Source organism: Danio aesculapii, chromosome 15 (assembly GCF_903798145.1).
Source record: "Danio aesculapii chromosome 15, fDanAes4.1, whole genome shotgun sequence".
NCBI lineage: Eukaryota > Metazoa > Chordata > Actinopteri > Cypriniformes > Danionidae > Danio > Danio aesculapii.
The window spans coordinates 1,334,919-1,355,007 of NC_079449.1; the positions used below are offsets into that span (position 1 = coordinate 1,334,919).

The 20,089-nt window shown below is 38.2% G+C and overlaps 1 protein-coding gene across 2 annotated transcripts in view; it reads left to right on the plus strand.

The window, feature by feature from the left end:
* zgc:162872 (BAR_ACAPs and ArfGap_ACAP domain-containing protein) overlaps window positions 1-20,089 on the plus strand; it is a 37,462-nt gene that overhangs the window by 11,151 nt on the left and 6,222 nt on the right. Inside the window, exons 6-21 of one of the 2 annotated variants that reach the window (XM_056473444.1) lie at window positions 2,335-2,518; window positions 6,005-6,049; window positions 6,137-6,232; window positions 6,311-6,385; window positions 9,321-9,424; window positions 9,621-9,672; window positions 10,780-10,880; window positions 11,067-11,178; window positions 11,295-11,473; window positions 13,814-13,883; window positions 14,050-14,141; window positions 14,213-14,292; window positions 14,486-14,640; window positions 17,562-17,671; window positions 17,947-18,057; window positions 18,808-18,869. In XM_056473444.1, the coding sequence (XP_056329419.1) occupies window positions 2,335-2,518; window positions 6,005-6,049; window positions 6,137-6,232; window positions 6,311-6,385; window positions 9,321-9,424; window positions 9,621-9,672; window positions 10,780-10,880; window positions 11,067-11,178; window positions 11,295-11,473; window positions 13,814-13,883; window positions 14,050-14,141; window positions 14,213-14,292; window positions 14,486-14,640; window positions 17,562-17,671; window positions 17,947-18,057; window positions 18,808-18,869 (1,628 nt within the window). Of the gene's footprint in view, window positions 1-2,334; window positions 2,519-6,004; window positions 6,050-6,136; window positions 6,386-9,320; window positions 9,425-9,620; window positions 9,673-10,779; window positions 10,881-11,066; window positions 11,179-11,294; window positions 11,474-13,813; window positions 13,884-14,049; window positions 14,142-14,212; window positions 14,293-14,485; window positions 14,641-17,561; window positions 17,672-17,946; window positions 18,058-18,807; window positions 18,870-20,089 lie in introns of both variants that reach the window. The other variant, XM_056473443.1, reaches the window with a different exon arrangement.

A 20,089-nucleotide genomic window follows, 5' to 3' on the forward strand; every position in this document is an offset into this window, starting at 1 on the left:
ATTATAGACATTTAGGGCTTTATTTTGGCAATCCATGTGCAAAGCGCAGGGCGCAAACGCATTAAGGGCGTGTCAGAATCCACTTTTGCTATTGTAAGGACGGATAAATCCACTTTGTGCCCCGGCGCATGGTCTAACAGGGTTGAGCTTATTCTCTTAATGAGTTTTAGGTGTGTTTTGAGAATAAACCAATCAGAGTCTCGTCTCTCATTCCCTTTAAGAGTCAGTTGTGTTGCACTATGGTGCATTTGGTATTTACATGGCGACTTTGTAAGTGTAAAACCTGAACGCTTCACTAGAGAGAAAACAATTAAACAGAGCATCTGCAGCGCGAGAGTGAGATGAGCCTCCTCATTATTTACTTTCACTTTCACTCTCGTGGATAAGGAAACGTGTTGTACGCACAGACATCCATTAGCCTATACTTAATTAATTTCGTTTATTAAGCTCAAAGATTTGCTTCAAAACTGTTTCTAAACTCAGTTCTAATCCCAGCAAAGGAATAAATGAACAATAATAACGAAGTGTGGTCAAAACACTGAGTTATATCCTATTACACATGCTGTCCCCCATATGGTCTAAAACCTGACAGGTGGACAAATATAAACTTGTTTTTAATAAGACAAATATAAATCTGCAGATAATAAATAATACTGCTAATAATGATAACATTATAGAAAAGTAAATTGTTATGAATAAACTGAAAAAGCCCCCTGAGATGAAGAAGGCATGAAAGTATGGGTTTTATATTTATGTAGGCTAGAAATTAATACTTTTTGTAATATTTAAATCCTTTATATTTATATCCTATATATTCTTATTATATCCTATATATATATCCTTAATCCTTTTTCATATGTAAAGATATTTGCGTATTGCTGTACATCATGTGTGTATTAAGCAATGTGTAAGTGAGGCGCACAAATAACGCACTCTGCACTGGACTATAGACCTGCTTTGATCTGGTCTATTGAACCGTCTATTTAAGTTCCTCCAAATAGCAACGCGCCAGCAATGGGCCTCAACACACCTCCTTTTTTAGATCAGAACACCTATGTGCGCACATATGAGTGCAAATGCATTTGCTATTTAAACAGCGTGGTCCAAAATGTCAAACGGCTGAACCAAAACCAAAGCTGAAACTTAACAAATAACAATTGCATCGCGCCTTGCACCGCATTGCGCAGGGTGTATGATAGGGCCCTTAGTCTTTATAATTAATGCTTTTTTTCTATAGATATATATTAATATAGTTTTGTTGTAGATATTGTTTATAGTATTATTATTATTAGTAGTATTATTTTATAATATTAATATCTAAAATGTGTTGTTGTTTTATTCAAAGCAAGTTTTGTAAAGTTACTACATATATTGTTTATAATATTTATTGATAATAAATGATTTGCTTTTTTCTATATTTTATTTAGAATTATTTATTACATTTTGTTGTTATGTTTTATTGCCGATTGGTAACGTGCATTTTAAATGCCACATTTTTAGCACTTTTGTTTTTAAATATACATTTTTCCTGCCGTTTTATATTCAGATCTTGAATATATATGTTATTATATTTTATGTCAGAAATGCTTGGTAAGCTTTTCACTTCAGCAGCTTAGTAAATTTCATAAACAAATTAAAGAAATAACAAGTAACACGTTGGCTTAAACATGACATTTTTGGAAAAGGAAAGACTGAAATAGTTTTCTCTTGTAAAATAGATTATTTGCTGTATTTTACATTTAAAGCATGTCCATTTATTTTCTTTAAACAGGAATGATATACAACTAATTTATCATTTACACTAAACTGAATCCATCATTCATGGAAAATGCTTAAATTTAATAGGGAACCTTTGATTCTGTTATTAATTGTTGTTAAACTCTTTGTTAAACTTTTTAAATCACTAACAGAGTCGACATTTTCCATCATTTTGTGCTTTAGCTTTAGAGAGTACATAATATTAGACTAGATATTCTTCAAAACACTAGTATTCAGCTTAAAGTGACATTTAAAGGCTTAAATAGGGTAATTAGGGTAAAGTTAGGGTAATTAGGCAAGTCATTGTATAACAGTGGTTTATTCTGGAGACAATCCAACACCAATATTGCTGAAGGGGCTAATAATATTGACCTTAAAATGGCTTTAAAATAATTAAAAACTGCTTTTATTCTAGCCGAAATAAAACAAATAAGACTTTCTCCAGAAGAAAAAATATTAGAGGAAATACTGTGAGAAATTCCTGAATCTGTTCAACATCATTTGGGAAATATTTGACAAGGAATCTTCACAGGAGGGCGAATAATTCTACTTGTGTGATGGTTTGCTCTGTGGCAGGTTTGTCCCGCAGATTCGGGAAACGCGGCGTGAGTTTGTGCGGATCGGAGATGATCTTGATTCTGCGGTGGTGAAGAACGCTCAGGTCAGTCGACACAAACCTGTGGATGCAGAAAGAGCGACGCACCTGCTGCTCGCCACGCGCAAATGCTATCAACACTTCGCTCTGGATTACTGCCTGCAGGTGACTAACACTGCACCCGTATTGCACAGCTTACATTAGATTTTATTAAGGTATTCATTTAATATTAATGTATTAATTTAAGAGAATGGATGTTTGTAATAGTGTGTAAAATGGATATGAAACTAGTTTTGTTTTGTATATTTTACTATTTATTGCACTGTATGTGTAGGAAGAGCTCAGCACGGTGGAGATTGCTTTAGTTATATGGTTGTGTAGTATGCTTAGTCATTTGGGTTGCAGTGATACAGTCTTTTGCTGAACAGATCCACAACTTTTGGCACCCATTAACTTTCATAAAAGTCATTGTGCTGCAGGTATTAGGAGGTTTGCTGAAGGTGTAGCTCTCATGCAGCGGGGGTTTGTATCTTTAAGAGCCCCTATTATGGGTTTTTGAAAATGAGCTTCCATATAGTGTGTATGGCTGCATTTACACTGCACTGTTCAAGTGACTCAATTCAGATTTTTTATTTTCTCCCATGTGGCACAGACCGGATACAGCCCATGTACATGTAAGCAGGAACAAATCACATGGATTCCGATTTACTCAAATCAGATTCAGGCCTTGTTCATATGTGGAAATTAATCCGATATGAATCGGATCTGTGCCCTCGTGTGTGCAGTGTAAGCAGGTTGATCGGATTTTCACCTGTCAATCCGAGTCACGCGTCATTAAAAACCATAGCAAATGATGTCAAGTCTGACGCTTTCTTCTCAGAACAGACTTCAGCAGAGTCCCAAACCTTAAATCTCACACACGAGGACTAAAACAGCTTTTAAGCAAGTATTTAAGCATGTTAACGAGAGCGAGAGAGAGCAATGACTGCCACGTAACCAATATAAACTAATATAAAACCAGTGCATACGTCATGTGCACAATCACACCATGGACATTACATTTAGATGCCTACTGGTTTAAAAAAGCATATGTATCAAAAGAAGTTGTTCGATGAGAAATGAGAACCTTTCTGTCATAAACTATAATAAAACAGCTTGTCGAAAGCTGCGAACAGATTACACACAAGAATAGAGAAAAGAGCGCTCTTTAATTATCAGCTGTCAGTCAGCGCCTGCTCTTTTTTTTCCTGGTCATTGTGCCTTTGCCGTGTGCTGTGTAAATGCAGATGATCAGATACGAGTCACTTTTAAAAGATGATGTAAGCAGGTCATTAAACAAATCGGATACAGTCACAAGATCGGAATTGACCATCAAGATCTGCAGTGTAAATGCAGCCTAACACAGCTCTAAGTGAATGAACAGATCCAGCTGAGGGTTAAATCTGAAAGTGCACCATGTTTAAAACTATTGATTCTTTAACGAAATAGTCGAATAAATGAATCGAGTTTGGTTCGGATCTTTTGTCTGAACGCATTGACGTTGATACGGTACATCGCCAAATGTGTAGTTCCATATCCAGTAAAATGTGAATGCGCCTTTCCTTTCAAACACTAGTGTAGGCGCAGGGGATCACGGGACTGATCATGACATGAAGATGACGATCACTGACAGATGGAGATTCAGCTGCGGAGAAATAAAGGGTTAAAGTTCATTTTCACAACAACAGCACAGAATACCCAACCTAGTGCTGTGTGTTGTCATTTTTCTGATGATTAATACAATAACCTACGCTGCAGCGCCGGGATACGCCGGCTGTTTGCTATTGAAAGAAGGAACAACAGAGACTATTATCTATGGGACTTTGCCAGACTTTAACTGGCACTTTGTCAGTAACTGTTACAGTTCATATGGACCAGTTTCTTTATCCTCTAGATCAGAGTTTCCCAACCCTGTTCCTGAAGGCACACCAACAGTACACATTTTCATTCTCTCCCTAATCAAACACACCTGAATCAACTCATCAGAACATCGGAAGAGACTCCACAACCTGAAGTTAATGGGTCAGATAAGGAAGACATCCAAAACATGAACTGTTGGTGTGCCTCCAGGAACAGGGTTGGGAAACACTGCTCTAGATCATAACATGTAAGTTTAATTCAAATTGTTGCCCCGTTTTCTGTAGTTTGCTAAATATGTGTTTAATTGTGTGTTTGACATTGTAATCACCCTGCGCAGCTTGTAATCCCTTCTCTATTATAGATCAGTGCTTGTACTGTATCTCTCAGGTTAATTCTGTATGGGGCTGTTCACATATTGTGTCCAAAACCACGTTAAAAACGTGACGCATGCTTCTTCCTCTACTGATTTAAATGCGTTTCTGAACTCGCGATCCTCTGCCGTTTGACATTACTCTGACCACTGCCAGCTGTTCCTGCACACACCAAAATAGTTCAGCTTTTGCTATTGTGTGGATTATTACTGAATGTGTGTTGTTAGTACTAGGGTTAAGAGTAGAGGAATATGCTGGTGTTTAACTGCGTTGCTTTATTGCATTACACTCCATTAGTCTCTCACATACTCTCTGACTGCTACTTCATGACCGTGGTGGGCATTTCTCTCAGTTTCCCGCTGAACACAGTCAACCAATCACAACAGTCTGGGTCATCAGACCAATCAGCGCGGATTAGCATCGTGCTAAGGAGGGGTTTGGGAACAAATGAATCGCTGAACGAATCAAATGGATGTCGTTGGGATAATTAGGTTAAAATAAATGCATATTATAAGACAAAGTGTTTTTTGATCTGTCATGCAGATCAGCCTGTTGTTGGAGACCCCCAAAACTAAAATAAGACCTTTTATAATGCATAATAGGCGCTCTTTAATAAAGTATGACAGTTTGTGTTCATTAAACAGAAAGAAGGATTAATAAATCCATATGAAACAGTCCCTTAAAAGTGACGTCGCGTCTTCAGTTTAACACTCAGGCATGCTCTGCATTCAGACTACAAGCGTACTGCGCCAAAGCCCAACCGAGCCAGAGCCGGCCAACTGAACTACGCCTGGGCCCGATTCGGAGCACAACAAGCAGTTAACAACACAAAAAAATCACTTTTTAAAGTATATATATTTATTTATTTAATGTATAATTGAAATAATGTCCCATTTCCTCTCGATCATGCTTAAATAACTGTTTCCCGAGTGTTTTAGAGAAACCGCAATTAAATCAATGGTGTTTGATCAGGAGCAGACCTCTTAATGTCATCATCGTGGCAGCGACTGCAGGAGTGAATCTGATTGGCTGCTTCGACTCGCATCCTGTTTACTCTGGACACACTGAACTCTGACTCCACACACAAGTTACACATCGGCCACACACACACACATTTCCATTCATTCATTCTCCTTCAGCTTAGTCCCTTATTCATCAGAGGTCACCACAGTGGAATGAACCGCCAACTATTCCAGCATATGTTTTACACAGCAAATGCCTCTCCAGCTGTAACCCTGTACTTGGAAACACCCACACACACTCATTCACACACACACTCAAACACTACTTCCAATTTAGTTTATTAAATTCTAGCTCTATAGTATTATTATTTTTGGCTACAGAACATGATTAATATTTTGTTATTCTCTCTGTCTGACAGCTTAATAATTTCAAGGTCCAACAGAAGCTGGATATTCTGAATTCGGTGAGCTTCAATCAGAAAAATACTGATTGTAAATCTAAAGCTCCGATGAATTTGACCTGACTGCTCTCCTCTTTATTTTCCTCTCAGGTCTTCTCGTATTTTCACGCTCAGTACACATTTTTCCACCAGGGGTTTGACTTGCTGAGAGATCTGGAGCCAACCATGAAGACGATGGCCTCACAGGTCGCACACACACACAGTACATGCACACAGTGTTATTATATAGTTATATTGAATATGTGTGCTCATATGTATGCTCAGCTCTCTCAGCTGTCGACCGACTGCTCTGCCAAGAGGAAAGATCTGGAAAACACACATCTGCTCGTCCAGCAGAGGGTAAGAGATGTTAATGCTGAACTTGCAAAAGATTTCACGAACACATTTTGGGATTACAGAATTATACTCCTGTGAAATTCCTCAAGTGATGTTTACCAGAGCTAGGACGTTTGCACAGTATTTCCTCTAATTTATTTCTTCTGGAGAAAGTCTTATTTCTTTTAGCTTGGCTGGGATAAAAAAGAAAGTAATATGTCAGCGCCAATGGCCTAGTGGTGTTGTGTGCCAACATATAGCACCGACATGCTCACGGCGACCTGAGTTCGATTCCCAGCTCGAGGTTCTTTGTCGATCCTTCCCCTCTTTTTGCTCCCAATGCTTTCCTGTCTGAAATCTCCACCGTCCTATCATAATAAAGGTGAAAAAACCCTAAAACATTATTAAAAAAATAAATAAATAAACAAAAATAAAGTAATATATTAATATTATTAACCCCCTTAAGCAATATTAGTATTGGATTGTCTACAGAAAAACCACTGTTATACAATGACTAGCCTAATTACCCTAATTAACCTAGTTAACTGTTTGTTTAGTCAGATTGAGGTGGATTGGTGAGTGTTTGCTTGGGTTAAACCTGCGGACTTTTCTTCCCATAGACTTCCATTCATTCGCACGCGAATGCGTCAGACTGGAAGTGCAAGTTTCGCAGTTCACTGCATTGCAAACATTGATATATACACTAGATATCGCGTACGGACCCTGAGCATGCGTCAATAGCGCCGCCATATTTGACCAGTGCTCCCAGGACCAATGTCATTCAACCGCAATAGTCAAGACAGTGTTGCTACGTGAAGATGCTGCACTTTAGCGCTGTCTACAGGTGTAGTAATGAGCAAACAAACAAAACAAAGCACAAAAACAGAACATTTCATAGGCAAGATTTAGTTTTTTAAATTTTTGTATGTTATGAACTTTTGTGGTAAACAGGTAACGTTATTGATGATAATAGTCTCTTACTGCATTCACCATAAGGCAAAGTAGCACCAACTCGCACTAAATACTTGGCTTATGCTAGTTTTGTTGAATAAAATCAGCAAACAAAGCAAAATAAATATAATAATGAGATGCTGCGGTGCCGGAAACTTGTATTATTGTCGGCTAAGTGAAGGAGTCGTTCATAACGGAGATTCATTCACAAACGAATCGCTCCCTCCGTCAGTATGAGAAGTGAAAGCAGGAGGTGGGGGGTGTTTCAGGACACAGATAAGATCAAATTTAACAGGGAGGGTGTATAGTACATTTCCATACACACAAACACATGCTTTATGTCAGGAATGCCTGTGCGATCACTGATCCATCAATGTAGAAAAGTCATGTAAAATTATCAGTTTCATAATTTAAAAAAAATTGCATACTGACCTCCGGGAAAACTCCAGATCGTGTGTGTATATATATATATATGTATATATATATATGTGTGTGTGTATATGTGTATTTCTTGGTCACAGTCCTCCACTGCAGCTTGGTCCCACATTCATTTCAAAGGAGCGCTACCCTGTACTAAAATGGCGGCTCTACTGACGCATTCCTTCCAATAGACAACCACAGGGTATATATCTATGCATTGCAAAGTTCAAGCTTGATGAACTCTGACCTGCGAAATCGCATCACTTGACTGCGTGAGACTAATCAAAGTTCAAAACGTGACCTCTCTGGACAGAAATTTTAAATATGGAGCTTTTTTCAATTGCTCGCTTTTTTAACATCTAATCATCTTGTTTAATCCCGCCTCTTTTCGCAGCACTGCACGACAGAATTTTGCAAGCTCAAACTCTAGTGTGACTGCGGCATAACTCTGGGTTTTAAGAGAAAACAGGGTGTTTTTGATGCTATTCGTGTCATTTATACGTTAATGGTTGTAGGACTAAACTGATAAACAATATCATTGAATCTCAATCAAATTCATGTCGATAACGATGATAAGCTCTGGACATTTTTACTTGATATTGATCTAAGAGCAAGTTACACTAAGAGCAAATGCCACAAATGGAGTCTGTAAATGTGTTGATATTCGAGATATGCTACGTCACCCAGTATTGTTTAACAAGCTCATTTAGTGTTCCCGCCAGCAGTATTTGCTGTTTAATTGTTGTTTATTTCAGCGATGAATATTTTTACAATTTTAATTAAGTAAAACGTTTATTTTAAAATAATTGTTTATTTTTAGAAAATGCAATTAGTGTACTTTTGTTTGTGTAGATGCTGTCAATGACAGTTTTCAGAAGGTTACAGTTTATATTGTATATCATAAGTATATTATAGGAAATCAGACATTAAATTAAATCAGAGCAATGTGTAATCTGCTAATAAATAGTTCATTCATTCATTTTCCTTTGGGTTAGTCCCTTAGTTATCAGAGGTCGCCACAGCGGAATGAACCGCCAACTTATCTAGCACATGTTTTTACACAGCGGATGCCCTTCCAGCTGCAACCCAGTACCCATAAACACTCATTCACGCACATACACTACAGACAATTAAGCTTGCCCAATTCCCCTATAGCGCATGTGTTTGGACTGTGGGGGAAACCGGAGCACCCAGAGGAAACCCACGCCAACATGTGGAGAACATGCAAACTCCACACAGAGACACCAACTGACCCAGCTGGGACTTGAACCAGTGACCTTCTTGCTGTGAGGCAATCGTGCTACCCACTGCGCCACCATGACGCCAGAATCATTAACAAATGATCAATAAAGTAATATAATGACAATGATATAAATGACCAATGATTATATGATTGAATAAAATAATTAAAGGAAGAATAAATGAATATAAAGAAGTGAAATTTAAAACACAACACAAATGAATGGTTGCTTTCTTGAATCAACACACACATAAGTTTGCTACAAGGATTCTCAGATGCTTATTATATTCTTCAGGCGTAGTGAAAAGTGAAGTGTCATTAGTATGGTAACGGTTGTGTGTTTGTCAGGACGCGTCTGGAGAAGCTGTAATTGTGTGTAATCCGTCTGACGGAGGAACTATTCAAGGCTACCTGTTCAAGCGCTCACGCAAGAAGAACAAGACATGGAAGAGGTGACGGACTGCCATTGACATTCTGCTGTTAATGATCATTTAGACTAATAATTTTGATTTTACACATGTTTTTTTGGTGGATCTCTAATAAAAATAACCGATTTAAGGTGACTTAATGAGCAAATAAACTTTAAAAAGATATAAGTTTAGATCTGTGCACTGGAAGTCTTTAATTTGAGTGTCTTCTATCTTTCAGATGCTGGTTTTCCACCGAAAATAATCAGTTAATCTACCTAAAATCACACAAGGTAAACGGTTATCCACTTCAGATTTTCAGTGTGTGTGTGTGTGCATAATCGTGGCTCTGTGGTTTTGTGTCTGCATGTACGTGTGTGTTTGAGTACATATTTATTTGTGTGCATACATGTGTGTGTATATTTATATGTGCATGTTTATATAAGCATGTTATATATGCATATACAGTGCTCAATACAGCCCAATATTTTTCTCCAAAACCACAGCAGAAAGTTCTACCCAGCAGGCCCGTGTCATATGCAGTACAGATACTTAATAAATAGCCCACTATAAATTAAAAGCATTAACGTATGCTTTTTGTTTTCACAAGCTTTGGAGACGTAACATAAATTCCCCTTTTTAATAATAGGTCACCTATAGCTTTCGCCATGAGTCTGTGTTCACAATGACATCAATGTTTTCAAAGTGCACTGTGAAGGGAGCACAAATGTAAACATGAAGATCGCCAAAACTGAACTGTAAAAATAGTTAGAAAGCAAATAACACCTAAGAGAGATGACCTTAATGCTTTTTACTTTTCATAATTCCAACTTTGTATGTCAGAATGTTCTAAATGAATAGGGCATAGGGGGGATAATTGGGAAAAGAACACAGCCAGGAACTGTGTTTTTAACTACAGCTCCAGAGGTATAGTTGCGAGTTCTCAAGTTTGCAATGCAGTTTGCGAATGTTCCTTGGAGCGACGGATTTGGGAAACGGCAAATCAACAAACTATGTTTGTAACGACGGAACTTGCGACCTTAGTTGGCTAACGATGGGTTTGGAAAAACGCACCCCTGCCTAGTTAACCTAATTAACCTACTGTAGTTAAGCCTTTGAATGTCACTTTAAGCTGTATAGAAGTGTCTTGAAGAATATCTAGTCTAATATTATTTACTGTCATCATGACAAAGAGAAAATAAATCAGTTATTAGAGATGAGTTATTAACACTGTTATGAGCAGAGATGTGTTGAAGAAATCTGCTCTCTGTTAAACAGAAATTGGGGAAAAAATAAACAGGGGCGCTAATAATTCTGACTTCAACTGTATTTATTTGAGCGCATGTATTTGTATTTATATATCCGTGTGCGTGTGTGTGTGCGTGTGTTTTTTTTTTTAGGAGCAACCTGTGGTTCTCTTTGATGATCTGCGTCTGTGTGCAGTCAAATCTCTGGATGTGATCGACCGGCGTTTCTGTTTCGAGCTTCTGTCGGTGCAGAAGTAAGATGACGAAATAACACACACACATTATCAAACACAACATTACGAATACACTTTTTTCTGTGCACATAATCACATTTCATCGTTCTTGCACCAGTTAAATCTGTAGAATATACTTAAATACAAAAATGTGCTGACACTCACCACATGTAGAGATAAGTGTGTGTTTTGTGTTTCTGTACGCAGGTGTTGTGTGTTACAGGCTGACTCAGAGGAGCTGAAGTCAGCATGGATTAATGCTGTTCAGGGATGTATAGACATGGCATATCGAGATCAAGTAACTGATCAAAACACTCAGGTACAACACACACGTTTAGGAATACTGAAAATATTTAGGTAGTACTCAATAAAAATTGTGATTCAGTTGTTAAAGGTGTTTTATTTGCATGTCATTTGCATATGGTGTGTTTGTAGGTCAAGGAAAGCTCCGCCCCTGTGTCCATTCCAGACCCGCCCTCTCACCCACCCGCTCTGGGCGTGGCCTTGCGTGGCCGTGGTAACCAGCACTGCTGTGACTGTGGGGAAGCAGAGCCACGCTGGGCCAGTGTGAACCTCGGCATCACCATGTGCATCGAGTGTTCAGGCATCCACAGGTCAGCACACTTTCACTTTCACTTTTTGCTTCACTTTCACTTTTTCTTCAACTTTTCATCTCATTTTCACTTCACTTTCACCGATCACTGTTTATTTCACTTTCACCGTTCACTTTAGTTTCTCTTTTCACTTCACTTTTTTACTTTTCACCTTTTACTTCACTTTTCACTTGACTTTCGCTTTTCACCTTTTACTCAACTTCACTTTTCACTTCACTTGCACCTTTTTACTTCACTTTCACTTCACTTTTTCACCTTTTCCTTCACTTTTCACTTCACTTTTCACATTTTACTTAACTTTCACTTTTTACATTTCACTTGACTTCACTTTTTACTTCACTTTAATTTTTCACCTTTCACTTCACTTTTTATCTACTACTTTACTTTCACTTTTTACTTCACTTTCAGTTTTCACATTTGACCTTTCAGTTAACTTGCTCCGTTCACTTCACTTTTCACTTCACTTGCACCTTTTTACCTTTCACTGCACTTTACACCTTTCACTTCACTTTTTACCTTTTACTTCACTTCACTTTTTACATTTCACTTCACTTTTTATTTCATTTTCAGTTTTCACATTTCACTTCACTTGCACCTTTTTACTTTTCACCTTTTACTTCATTTTCACTTTTTACTTTACACCTTTTACTTCAGTTTTTACTTCAGTTTTACCGTTCACTTAAACATCACCTTTGACTGTTCACGTTTTACTTTTTGCTTTACTTTCACTTTTTACTTCACTTTTCATTTCACTTTTACCTTCACTTCACTTTTTACTTCACGTTTCATTTCACTTTTACCATTCAGTTAACTTTTCACTTCACTTTTCATTTCACTTTTACCATTGTTAACTTTTCACTTCACTTTTCATTTCACTTTTACCATTCAGTTTACCTTTCACTTCACTCTTCACTTTCACCTTTCACTTCACTCTTCACTTTCACCTTTCACCTTTCACTTTTCACTTTCACTTTCACTTTCACCTTTCACTTCACTCTTCACTTTCACCTTTCACTTTTCACTTTCACTTTCACTTTCACTTTCACTTTTCACTTCACTCTTCACTTTCACCTTTCACTTTTCACTTTCACTTTTCACTTCACTTTCACCTTTCACTTCACTTTTTACTTTTACTTCACTCTTCACTTTCACCTTTCACTTTTCACTTTCACTTTTCACTTCACTTTCACCTTTCACTTCACTTTTTACTTTTACTTCACTCTTCACTTTCACTTTTCACTTCACTCTTCACTTTCACCTTTCACTTTCACTTCACTCTTCACTCTTCACTTTCACCTTTCACTTTCACTTCACTCTTCACTCTTCACTTTCACTTTTCACTTCACTTACACTTTCACCTTTCACTTCACTTTCAACTTTCACTTTCACTTCACTCTTCACCTTTCACTTCACTCTTCACTTTCACTTTTCACTTTTCACTTCACTCTTCACTTTCACTTCACTCTTCACTTTCACTTTTCACTTTTCACTTCACTCTTCACTTTCACTTTTCACTTCACTCTTCACCTTTCACTTCACTCTTCACTTTCACTTTTCACTTTTCACTTCACTCTTCACTTTCACTTCACTCTTCACTTTCACTTTTCACTTTTCACTTCACTCTTCACTTTCACTTTTCACTTCAGTCTTCACTTTCACCTTTCACTTTCACTTCACTCTTCACTTTCACTTCACTCTTCACTTTTCACTTTCACTTCACTCTTCACTTTCACTTTTCACTTCACTCTTCACTTTCACTTTTCACTTCAGTCTTCACTTTCACCTTTCACTTTCACTTCACTCTTCACTTTCACTTTTCACTTTCACTTCACCTTTCACTTTTCACTTCACTTTCACCTTTCACTTCACCTTTCACTTCACCTTTCACTTTTCACTTCACTTTCACCTTTCACTTTTCACTTTTCACTTCACTCTTCACTTTTCACTTCACTTTCACCTTTCACTTTTCACTTCACTCTTCACTTTTCACTTTCACATTTTACTTTTGGCTACAAAACAGCCACAACCATATCACTTTGTAGCCCAACACCAGTTACTCACTGAAGCTAAGCAGGGCTGAGGCTGAAACAGTTTATTGTTCAGTGGTATCACTGACAATAGAATATTTATTACATTATGATGTTCATATATTAAATTATTGCACACACACACACACACACACACACACACATATATATATTAGTTACATTTCTTACAAGAATTATTTGCCAAAGTACTACTAAATATTAAATTATGTAATATATTCATTAATTCAATTATATTAATCTTTTTTTGTTTGTGCGTGCGTGCGTGCGTGTGTGTGTGTGTTTGTGTTAACAGGAGTCTTGGCGTTCATCTGTCCAAAGTTCGTTCGCTCACTCTTGATTCCTGGGAGCCTGAACAGTTAAAGGTTTGATATTTCTTCTATATCTTTCAGTATATATATATGGTTTATTACAAGTTACAGATCCTAATCTCTCACATTTAATGGATTTATGTCTGTCATGTTCATTGCTCTTTCTTTCTCTCTCTCTCTCCCCATTGGCTGATTTCTGTGCATAACTCCGCCTCCTCAGCTGCTGTGTGTTCTGGGTAATGAAGTTATTAATGGTATTTATGAGCGTGAGGCAGCAGACGGCCTGCAGAAGCCCAGCGCAGGCAGTCCTCGGTATGAATCACACACACCTCTGCTGTTTTAAGTGTGTTGAATGTATAAATGATCATCTTCACTGTCTTCAGGCTGGATAAAGAACAGTGGATCAGGTCCAAGTATGTGGAGAAAAGGTTTGTGGCACGTCATCCTGATGATCCTGATGCTGGTGAGTTTTAGTTTATTTGTTGTTTAATTTTTATTTGGTGGATGCTTTTATGCATGATCATTTGCATTTTATCAGCCATTTTATGATTACATTTGATTAATTCTCGATCTTCTGAAAACTAGCAATGTGTGCTAACAAAAATCAATATGGCTAGTTTTGATTCCATTTGTACTTTGTGTTGCTGTTTTCATAGATGTGTTGAAGCTGCGTGCCAGACAGAGACTGTATTCGGCATCAGTCAGCGGGGATCTGGTGGCAATGGCTGAGGCTCTGGCCGAGGGGGCGGAGATTAACTGGAATAATAATGAGCAGGAGGGACGGACAGCTTTAATTGGCTCAGCCATCGGCGTGAGTGACAGCAGCTCTGACATTCTGAGAACAAACTACACTGTAAACAATCTCTGCTAATGAGTTTCCGTATGTAGTGTTGTGTGCTTATTTGCGGTTGTGAATTGCATTATGGGATGTTGATCTCTCCTCTGTCCACTTCTGATGTTGAAAATTCAACTCTACAGTTTAACAAAGTGACTTTTATTGACGTTTTATTAGTTCAAAATAATATAATGTATAAGAAATATAATATCTAGAGAAATAAGTGTGTAAAATAACAGAAAATGTGCTGCAGTTTATTACAAGGTGTTTGTACAGTAGTATTTCAATTCAATTCCTCTTTATTTGTGTAGCGCTTATACAATGTAGATTGTGTCAAAGCAGCTTCACATAGAAGATCATAGTGAATTGGAACAGTGTCAGTTCAGTGTTCAGTGTTTAAGTTCAGTTCAGTTTAGCTCAGTTCAGTGTGGTTTAATAATCACTACTGAGAGTCCAAACACTGAAGAGCAAATCCAACGATGCGCAGCTCTACAGATCCTGAACCATGCAAGCCAGTGGCGACAGCGGAGAGGGAAAAAAAACTTCACTAATGGCGGAAGTGGAAAAAAAAAAAAACCTTGAGAGAAACCAGGCTCAGTTGGGCACGACCATTTTAATTTCTCCGCTGGCCAAACGTCTCGTGCAGAGCTGCAGTCTCAGAGGCGGAGGCTGGAAGCTGGCCTCAGCGAAGACTCGTCTGTCTCTGGAGCGTCACAGGAATCAGTCTCATGTTCTCCACTCCTCCATGACCACCACAGTAGCTGCTCAGGATACGGCCTGGTCCAGGATTATGGAAACCTTGGGATCATCTCGTCGTTGGTCTTGGATCGAATCAGTGACTCTGCATAGTCTGAGAGCCTCGGGAAGAGTATCCCCAGGTGGAAATGGAGAATAAAGAAAATAATTAGCGTAGCTGATGTTCACAGTGTATGTCAACAAGATGCAGAACCTGTGTGGAAGCCCACTAAGTGTGTATGCTTTACTGAACAGATAGGTCTTTAATCTAGTTTTGAATATACAACATCAACACAGACAATATAGCACTGCAAACTAGCACACATGCACAGAAAAGTCACATTTTCAAGCTTTTTAAGGTTAAAAGATGTTGGAAGAAAGATCAGGAGCCCATAATGCAATTCAAAAAGCAGAAATAAACAGGGAAAAATTAAAAACATCAATTACAAAATACAGAAAACGGCTATTTTATGGATATTTTTACTGTAATGTGTTTCCATCCACCCATTTTTATATGCATTTTAGAATATTGCATAAAAAATGCTTAAAGGTGTGCATAAATTGTGAAAATGTGCATGAAAATTTTGTTGCATAAACTTTTTATCTGCACATAAACTGTGATGTAAAATCAGCTTTAGTGAGTGAAGTGTGTGCATGCGCTTCATCAGTATCTGCGCTTCAGTGATGTAGTTTCTGTCAGATGCTGATCAGATATAAATGTGTGTGTGAGGGTCTTTGCGTCATTAATGTTGGTTTGCAGCTCTCCGTGTTTCCAGCTTTTCCATTGTAAAAGATCTGAAATGTTGTATTGCTGATTGTAAAATGCATCAGCCGTCAGTCCGTCATCACAGTGCTTCAGTATTATGGCCCGTTTACACTGAGAGGTACAGTACGGTACGGGTTGGTACAGGTCACCTTTATCATGCTTGTGTTTCCACTGCCAAAAGGGTACCCTTTTGGTGGGCATGGTGTACGACAGAAAGTTTCAGACGATGTTATTATTACTCCAGAAAATGTCACAGTAAAGTTGTAAGGGTCGTGCACATATATGAGAAGCTCTTTTCACAAAACAGATGCTTCATACACATTAATACTTGTGTATAAATGTTCATTACTAACCTTATGAACATGATTTGTTTATAACTGCAGATCAATAATGCCAAATAGCCTACTGTAACGTCTGCAATTATATCAAATAAATAATAAATGAACATATATAAACACATACAGCCCCTTACAGTCTCTGATATGATACCAATTACAGTTAAACTACACACAGCAGACATTTAGTCTTTATTTGGGTTCAAAACAACACTAAATATAGCCTACAGTCAGAGCAAACCTCTCATCTGTGTCTGTAATCTTCAGCAGCACATGTAGCCTCTGTTAGAGAGTAATTCTGTCATTCCCAGTTTATAATAGTCCAGAAGGTGAAGATAATAGTTCAACATGGCAGTTTGTTCATGTTTTAGGCTGCAGAAGCATCATTTCGTGCTGTGTTTTCCAGCTTCTCCTTTGTTTTTCTGCGCTTTACTCTCGCGTTTGTCTCTTTCTCAGAGGATCGGATATCAGAGCGCTTCAATAGTCACGCACACGTTATTATCATCAGCTCAAGAAGTTCATCATTTCAAATATAGACATGCGGCGAGCTCTCTGGAGAACGTGAAACCACTCGCACTTATAGACGGGCTCGTAAATCAACAACAGGACACAGCAGATTTTGTTATTGGCTTTGTGGTTGTTCATCAAGATGACGACAAGGTTTGTTTGAGCTCGGGTCAATCATGGCTCGTTATTATATGCATATGGTATTACGGTGTAATGTCTCGGCTGTGTTTTTAACAATAGCGCTTCCTTTGTTTTCATTCTCCTGCTTCTGTGACTGACATAGCTCTGTAAACCAATAGCGTTCAGCTGCACGTCTAGCTCCGCCTTTTTTGTGCTAGATACCCTTTGCAACAGGTTACAGTACGGTTCGCTTTTTGGTACCTATTTGACAGTGGAAACGGCCATAAAAGCATACCGAACCGAACTGTACCACTCAGTGGAAATGGGCCATAATTATTGTGTGTGTGCGTGCGTGCGTGCGTGCGTGCGTGCGTGCGTGCGTGCGTGCGTGCGTGCGTGCGTGCGTGCGTGCGTGCGTGTGTGTGTGTTTTCAGGGCTCTCTGCTGGCGTGTGAGTTTCTGTTGCAGAACGGTGCTAATGTGAACCACAGAGATCAGCATGGACAGGGAGCTCTGCACGCCGCCGCCACATACGGACACACAGGGTAATACCTTTGTTTAATGGAAAAAGGAAAAATGATTCATATTATGTATAAAAAAATAGTAGAATGTTTGTTTGGAATTAAAATAACTATTATTTCCATCCATTCATTTAATCTTTCATCTATTCTCTAAACGTCTTACCCTTTACAGGGTCACCAATAATGGCTATGTCTCTGGCTATGAACAAATGTTTCTGTGCACTGAGAAGCTCATGAATAATTAATAAGCTGGTGAATGGGTTATTTCTGTAACTGTGTTCTGTGATTGGTCACTTCAGGCAGGTGTGTCTGCTCCTCAAGAGAGGAGCCAATCAGTATGCAGCTGATGAAAAAGGAAACGATCCGCTCAGTATCGCCATAGAAACCGCCCATGCTGACATCGTCACTTTGTGAGTATTCAGAAATATCCATTTGGTTTTGTTCCATAGGGATTAATTCCTAGCAAGGGTGATTCTGAAACAGAGGGTAGATTTTTTTGTCTCCTAGATAAACCTTCATTTTTAAAAACCTGTAATGGAGCAGCTTTAAATAATAACACATTATATCAAGTTATTTATGCAGCATTGTGGCCTCACAGCAAGAAGGTCGCTGGTTTGAGGCTGGGTCAGTTGGTGTTTCTGTGTGCAGTTTGCATGTTCCCCCTGTGTTGGCATGGGTTTCCTCCGGGCGCTCCGGTTTCCCCCACAGTCCAAACACGCGCTATAGGGGAATTCATTAACTAAATTGGCCTTTGTGAATGAGTGTGTATGGGTGTTTCCCTGTAATGGGTTGCATCTGGAAGGGCATCTGCTGCGTAAAACATGCTGGATAAGTTCGATTGTTAGAATGAACAGCGGTTCATTCCGCTGTGGCAACCTCTGCAATAGAGACTAAGCTAAGGAAAATGAATGAATGCATATCAAGTTATCACTAAAAACAATGTTTGTACGTGTATTTACTGACATTTTGTGGATATAGAAGACTCCCACTAGAGCTATTTTTGAGTGTCTCCACCTCCTGAATCATACGTTCAGCTTTAATTATCATCAGATAACCTTATAGTCTAACTTTTATCTTTTTGTGTATTGTCTCGCACACCTTAGAAATATATAAACATGTTAAAATACGCAGGATAAATCCTAGTAATGTGTTTGTTTCAGGTTGAGAATGGCCAGAATGAATGAAGAAATGAGGGATTCAGAGGGATTCTTCGGATCTGTTGGTAAGATATTAATAGATATTGATTTATTACAATAGAAATGATTGTTGTTTTAGGTTTTCTTGTTTGTTTTCATGAACTGCTGATGATTTGTCATAATTATACACTGCTGGTCAAATGTTCAAACAATTCAGCGTTTTTTATTTACTCTTTTTAAGTCCGCACTAATGCATGTACTTGATCAAAAAGGTCTGCAAAATCTGTTAAATTGTGAAATAATATTACAATTTAAAGTAGTGATTTTCTATTTCTGATATTATGCTTCTAGTTTCAGATGGGGTTTGGGATATTGCCATGATGTACAGATGCAAAATAGATAAATAAACAGAAAAACAGATCAATGAATAAATGTAAAGACGGATAGATGGATGGATGGATGGATAGATGGATGGATGGATAGAACGATGGATGGATGGATGGATGGAACGATAGATAGATAGATAGATAGATAGATAGATAGATAGATAGATAGATAGATAGATAGATAGATAGATAGATAGATAGATAGATAGATAGAACAATGGATAGAACGATGGATGGATGGATAGATAGATAGATGTATAGAATGATAGATGGATGGATAGAATGATAGATGGATGGATAGAACGATAGATGGATGGATAGAACGATGGATGGATGGATAGAACGATAGATGGATGGATAGAACGATGGATGGATGGATGGATGGATGGATAGAACGATAGATGGATAGATGGATGGATGGATGGATAGATGGATAGATAGATGGATGGATGGATGGATGGACAGATAGATAGATAGATAGATAGATAGATAGATAGATAGATAGATAGATAGATAGATAGATAGGTAGATAGATAGATAGATAGATAGATAGATAGATAGATAGATAGATGGATGGATGGAACGATAGATGGATGGATGGATGGATGGATGGATGGAACGATAGATGGATGGATGGATGGATGGATGGAACGATAGATGGATGGATGGAAAGATAGATGGATAGATAGATAGATGGATGGATGGATGGATGGATGGATGGATGGATAGAACGATGGATGGATGGATGGATGGATGGATAGAACGATAGATGGATGGATAGATAGATGGATGGATGGATAGATAGATAGATAGATGGATAGATGGATGGATGGATGGATGGATGGATGGATGGATGGATGGAACGATAGATGGATGGATAGAACGATAGATAGATGGATGGATGAATGGATGGATGGATG